Source organism: Cavia porcellus, unplaced genomic scaffold, assembly GCF_034190915.1.
Source record: "Cavia porcellus strain 051 isolate PalLab524CR breed Dunkin Hartley unplaced genomic scaffold, mCavPor4.1 scaffold_8, whole genome shotgun sequence".
NCBI classification, from domain to species: Eukaryota; Metazoa; Chordata; class Mammalia; order Rodentia; family Caviidae; genus Cavia; species Cavia porcellus.
Window position 1 is genome coordinate 47,434,701 of NW_026947491.1, and position 6,599 is coordinate 47,441,299.

Sequence of the window (6,599 nt, forward strand, 5' to 3'; positions counted from 1 at the left end):
TCAAGTATCATCCATTGGAAAGGCAGGCTCATAGCATTACCTTATGTCCTCATCCACCTTGTTCCCAGGATTTGACACTGAGGGACTTATTGCTTCCCCAAAGTCAAAATGACCATGAAAGATAAATAATTTGACTAGAATCAAGATTTTGAGGCAGCCGTGGCAGAGCAACTAAATACTGAAAGAGAATTTATAGAACTGCTTTTAAAAATGGTAAGAACAATAAGGTAGATGTATTCAGAGAAGAAGAGTGTTTTCATGGGGATTAATGACAGTGTGTTTCTCCTGTAATAAATTTTTAAATTTAAGTATTTAATATATTTTCCTTTTAAACAAATAAATATATTTATTTGATTATGAGTGTTGAATATATTTATCATGGTGAATATATATATATATATATATATATATATATATATATATATGTATCTCACATCTTGATCCTTTTTACAGGCTGTTTTTTTTTATTTTAAAGAGGGGAAAAATAGACAAAACCAACAAACAACAACAAAAACCCAAACAGTAAGATTTCATAACATGACAACAGGAGTATAATAATGGTTTTTATATTGCATATTGTCATCTTCAAAAGATTAGTTCAGATTACCACATATAAGCATGTGAAATTGATCAAACAATATGAAAACTATTCTTTTCCATGAACTAATACAATTAGCTTTATCTTATCTACCTTGTGTATGTTTACAAATTGTATTTTTATCTCATCCTGAGTGTGTACATATACATACTTCCAAAATTACTTGATTGTATAATACTTACTTAGATTTTATGATCAATAACGTCTTAACAATTAACTTTTTCTTCTGCCAGTGATCTCTTGTTATTATCTCAAGGGTTTCAATTTTCCATGAGTAATCATTGCTTTGTTGGGAGCATTTTTCAGCATTTAAAACTTAAAGAATGTTCCATAAGAATGTGGATTAGTAATACTCACATTCACATACTAATTTGTGTTTGCTGTTTTCCCACAATAGTGATTTCCATTCTTAGATATCACTTTCCTTATCAAAATATTACAAAAGCAAATTGATACTCTTTCATTTATTTATAGGTTGCCTGATTAATGAATTAATAATTAAATACAATTATCTTTAAATGTTTATTTTATGAAAACATGACATTAAAATATGCTTGTAGAAAGGTAGACTATTTCAGGGAAGAACAATAGTAAGAAATAGATGAGTGCTTACAGACACTCATCTGTGAGAAAATGTGTTCTGTTACGTACTTTGAAAATTTATCTGTATTACCTTTACATGAGCATATATGAAGGACCAGGCTTAACAGTCAAGGAAACAAAATCAATTCACTTAATTGTGTCTAGTTAGCCTCAGATACTGTCCCAAGAAAACCAGCTTCCTTTAATGATACATCTGAGTTGGGTGGCTCATTAACCAAAGGACATATGCCTGAACACTTTATAATTCTCAACTATTTCCAAAGTCATTTTCTTAAATGAATGAGAATAGAAACTTTGGTGAAGAAGACTATAGCAAGACAAAGACAGTATTACAGATTTACTAATAGAGAGCTATTAGTAATTCAAATATCAAAATGTCCAATATATTCTATAAAGGCAGTATCACACTATTCTATATACTGTAATTTAGTTCACCACTTCAGTAGGAAAATAGTTTTCTACCTGTTGAAAGAATCTGAATATACATTCAATATAACAGTTTGCCCAGACAGATTCTGATTTTTCCTTTAAAGTAAAATTGGCATACTAGAGAAATTTCATTCAGCTAATCTGCTTTTAAGAGATATTATCTGAAGAAAAATTGTAAGGTAAATATCATATCTTCTATACAATCTTGCTTACATTTTTCATAGGAAAATTAATATAAAAATCAATAAGCATCAATGTAACAATTGTGATAACATTTCTGACAGTATGTTTTATGTTACATTTCTACTTAACATCTCCACACATTTTAACACATCTTAGTAATAAATTCAAAAAGAAAATTTAATAGTGATTTTAGCTTAAAACAAGTTTCTTTCTGGTCCCACTGCAAAACAATTTACAGATACTGAGATATATGTTTAATTTATTTTATATAAAACAAATTTTATATTTCGATGTGGGTTTTAGTCAGTTTAAATTTAGTGAATCTACATTATGAATGAGTTCATAATCTATTTTGCCTTAATATAGGAAAAAATAGAGATTATTGATTTACTTAAAATTTAGGTTCAAATGTAAGATAAATTGCTGTGACTATAACTTAAGATAATTAAGGTCTAGTTTTAGCAAATCACAAAAAGAGTTTGTCAGAGCAAGTACATCTAAATGGAGAAATGAAATGGGCTGTGTAGAATGAATTTGTATAAAGAAAGGTGGATAGCAGTTCATTCAGCCTTGTATCAGGCAATCATTTTCACATAATTACAGTCATTTATTTGAGGAGGGGACCATCCTTTGGATCATGCTCTTGAAGGCTTGCTTCACTTGCTGATTCCTTAGTGTATATATGAAGGGGTTCAGGAGAGGTGCTACCGAGGTGTTGAGCACAGCGACTCCCTTGCTTAAAGTCACCCTTTCTCTAGCAGAAGGCTTAATGTACATGAAGATGCAGCTGCCATAGGAAAGGGAAACAACTATCATATGGGAAGAACAAGTAGAAAAGGCTTTTTTCCTTTGATTTGTAGAAGGAATTTTCAAAATTGTCCAGATGATATTTGTGTAGGAGAGAGTAACTAAAGTCAAAGTGACCATGAGTGTTATTACAGCTAAAATGAATGCCATGAGTTCTAGAAAGTGAGTGTTTGTGCAAGAAAGCTGCAAAATTGGGGAAGAGTCACAGATAAAATGATCAATTATATTAGAGGCACAGAAATTCAACTTCAGCAGAAGGATGATTGGTGGAAAGATGATCAGGAATCCTGCAAGCCATGAGCTAAACACAAGAAGGATACAGACTCTGCTGTTCATGATGGTCATATAATGAAGAGGTTTGCAGATGGCCACATAGCGATCATAGGACATGGCAGCCAGAAGGTAAAATTCTGTTACTCCCAAAAAAATGAAAAAAAATAGCTGAGCTACACATCCCTTATAGGAAATGGTTCTGTCTCCTGTCACAATAGTGACAAGGAATCTGGGGATGCAGACTGATGTGAATGATATTTCAAGGACTGAGAAGTTTCGAAGGAAGAAATACATGGGAGTCTGCAGATTGTGATCTGCAAGAGTGAGGGTGATAATGATCAGGTTTCCAGAAACACTTAGCAGGTAGGTGACAAGAAGAAATATGAAAAGTACAACCTGCCACTGGAGATCATCTGTCAGTCCGAGAAGAATAAATTCTGTTACTGATGTGGTATTTTTCATACTCTGCACTTTGTGATGGTGTGTTCTATTTTAGCTGTAAAAGAATAAATCTATTAAGATAATAAAGAAATTTAGTTATTTTTTTCTATATCTGGTTTATTGAATTTAGTATGGTATCATTTAGGTTCATCCATAATGTTACAAATAGCTTTATGGCTATATCTTTTTGTTTTGTAAACCTGCATAATATTCTATTACATGCATATGTAAACATATTACTTATGTATTATGTTAAGTTTATAATGGTCTATAAATGTTCCAATTTTTAAAAGAGTATAAAGTTGCAGATGTATAGGATAAATAAGTCTAGAGATCTAATGTGTACCATAAACATTATAGTTAATGATATATTGCATTCTGAAAATTTGTTTTGATAGTAGATTTTTAGATGTTCTTACCCCACCCCCAAAAAGAATACAAAGTTAGTTAGCTATTTGAAAGAATAATTTGGTTCACTGTAGTAATCCTTACATAATACACATATATATCAAAATGTAATTATATACTTTAAATATATAAAATAAAAAGAGGAAAAGAGACATTTTAAAAATGTTATTTTGATATGTCAAAATAAAATACTTTTATAAACTATTATTTTGCCTTTAATACATTGATTAGATACTCCTTTTACTTCAATGTATTTTTAAATATAAATATCTGTATTTAAAATGTTTAATTGTATTCTCTGAAAATAAGAAAAATGGTTGAAACCTCTGCAAACAGAACACTTGTAAACTCATTCTCAGGGTAGTTATTTTATAAAGAATTTTGGATATTGTTTACATCTTCACTTCAAAAATGCTTTATTTTAGAGCATTTGTTTCCCTTTATTCAAAATTTTACAATTTCTAAAACAAAGCACTCAGTGGGCAACAGAAATATGATGGTTTTTGAAAATTATTAATATACTATTTTGAATCTTTTATTTATTACTTAAGTATCGTTGAGTGTACACTAAAATATAAAGCAATACTTGCATTAATGAATTTTATTTTTGTTCTTATAAATTGCAAGTGATACTACACATAGAAGATCTTTTCAAAATAATGAAGCATTTTTTCACAAAATTATTCTTTTTTGTGGATGATGAAGAGAATCAGTTTAAAATTCAAAGTAAGATTTTTAAGGTTAACTCTCAGAAAATTTTTAAAAACTTCTTAAGTGTGCTGACTACTCACCTCAGTTAACAATGTCTCATCTTTTTGTGTATTATTCATGGGCATCAGTGTTGTTTGACAGAATATTTCCTCAGTATTAATCAGGTAATTTAAAAGGTAAGTGAGTGAATTTGAACATTTTCACTATAAAATATGTAAGCAAGCAATAACCCTACTTTCTATTATCTGCTCTCTTTGTGTTCATATGGTATGCAGCTTTCTGACTTTTGCTTTTCTATGATGGACACAAATCTTTCCTATAAGTAACATTCTCATTGTACAAAACAAAACAAAACAAACAAACAAAAAAAAAAAAAACCTTAACCATTTAAACTGTATCATATAAGTTGTTGAAATCTTGTGCAAATTTCATTTTATGACTTCTTGGTATTGGCCGTAGTACAAATGATTGAAACTTGACATCTAAATGGGAACAAAAAGTTACATAATGCTCCATTGACAAAATATTTATAGTATATGGACAAATATGTTGCATAAAGTTATTAAGATATAATCTTTAAAAATTTTTCTTTTGCTTATATAATTCATAGAAATGTATGATTTAATTTTTATACATACTATATATAACTGAAGTTACTTGGATAAAACATATGTATGTTATCAAAACTTTTGTATTTCAAAAAATATATACTTACTTTCATGATTAATATGACTGGTCAAGTAGAAGTCATTTTTAATGACTAATTTATTTAAATGTAAGTGGTTTGAGATTTTTCAAGAGATTTGAAATCAGTTTCTCTTTTGTCATCTTATATATGTAACCAAATATACAAAATACTGATAATAAAATAGAATTCCAAGAGTCCTTCTACAGTACTTATAAGACCATATGAACCTATCTGGAAACATCAACCAAAGTATACAGAAGAATCTAAAGTCCCGGGTTGTCATACTTATGCTTTTAAAAGTAAGATTATTTTACTACAAAATGAAATAAACTATAATTGAAACAAAGGCTGATATAGTATTTTCTCAAGATTACTGGTCAATAGAAATAATGTTTTGCAGAGAAGTAAGGTTATTAAGGTAGTCCTAATTTTATCTGTTCCCTTTACAATGGACTCAGGGGGATTAGTTAAATGAATAAACAAGAGATACCATAGAGGTTGGTATTCCCAGGATACTAAGTTCTATACTGTAGTATATTAGTGTATATTGCGTTTTTTAAAAATTTATTTCCACAAGGAGATTACATTCATTGGGCAAACATCACTGAAATTTCAAAGAAGACAACATTGCGTTTAGGCCTAGGCTAATGAAGAGAAGTTTGAAGTTGAAAAAGATAGTGAAGGAAGAAAATGCATTACAAACTCTACTAGCACAGAAAGATAGGCTTTGAAAGAATAGGACCACATTAGTCTCAAAAACCATTAAATACCACAAAAATTCCTGGTACTTTAGAATACAATATTTAGAATATCAACTTTCTTTTAGATGACAGTGCGCTGAAATCAGGCAGAAGATATAGAAGTTTTACATTTTCATAATAATTTATAAGTGTACAAGAGAAAAAACTAAAGAAGCAAGTAAAAGAAATTAGTAGTCTCTAAATGGAGAAAGACTAAGCAATCATTTTTAGAGAAAAACAAAAAATTAATGGCACTGTTTTTGAATGAGGATGAGCTCTCCATTATTTCACTTCACAAAAAATATCAGAATTATGCTTAGGATTTTGTATCATCCCACTGATAACTTAAAAAAATGTCAGCATGATTATACATCACTACTATTTCACTTAATAAGTATTTTTGCATACTTATGTGTTATATTCTTAGGTTCAAAGAGATACCTCTTTGTATGTGGCTTATTCTATTACAGCAGACAAAATCTTATATTATTTTGAATTTCAAAGTCCCTTTCCAAATTCCAATGCAGTTGATATTCCCCTACACTTATCATTTTATTACTACTGATGTTTATCCATAAAGACTTCTGAAACAGCCCCGTAATATTATTATTTAGAGCTTTTCATTTAGCTGACATTTAGTTCCAGGGGTATAAATATTTTAAATTAGTTATTTTTTCTATATCTAGTTTTTTGAATTTAGTATGGTATCATTTAGGTT

General features: G+C 29.3%; 1 protein-coding gene across 1 annotated transcript; it reads right to left on the reverse strand.

The window, feature by feature from the left end:
- Nucleotides 1-2,416: 2,416 nt before the first annotated feature.
- LOC100722751 (olfactory receptor 6C75) lies at nucleotides 2,417-3,358 on the reverse strand. The gene has a single exon (XM_003476227.4). It carries the CDS (start codon nucleotides 3,353-3,355, stop codon nucleotides 2,417-2,419), a length of 939 nt encoding a protein of 312 aa, XP_003476275.1. The 5' UTR covers nucleotides 3,356-3,358.
- Between the last annotated feature and the right edge of the window lie 3,241 nt (nucleotides 3,359-6,599).

Bases quoted from the DNA above. Each gene is read 5' to 3' on its own strand.
- LOC100722751 (XM_003476227.4), bottom strand. From the start codon at position 3,355: ATGAAAAATACCACATCAGTAACAGAATTTATTCTTCTCGGACTGACA.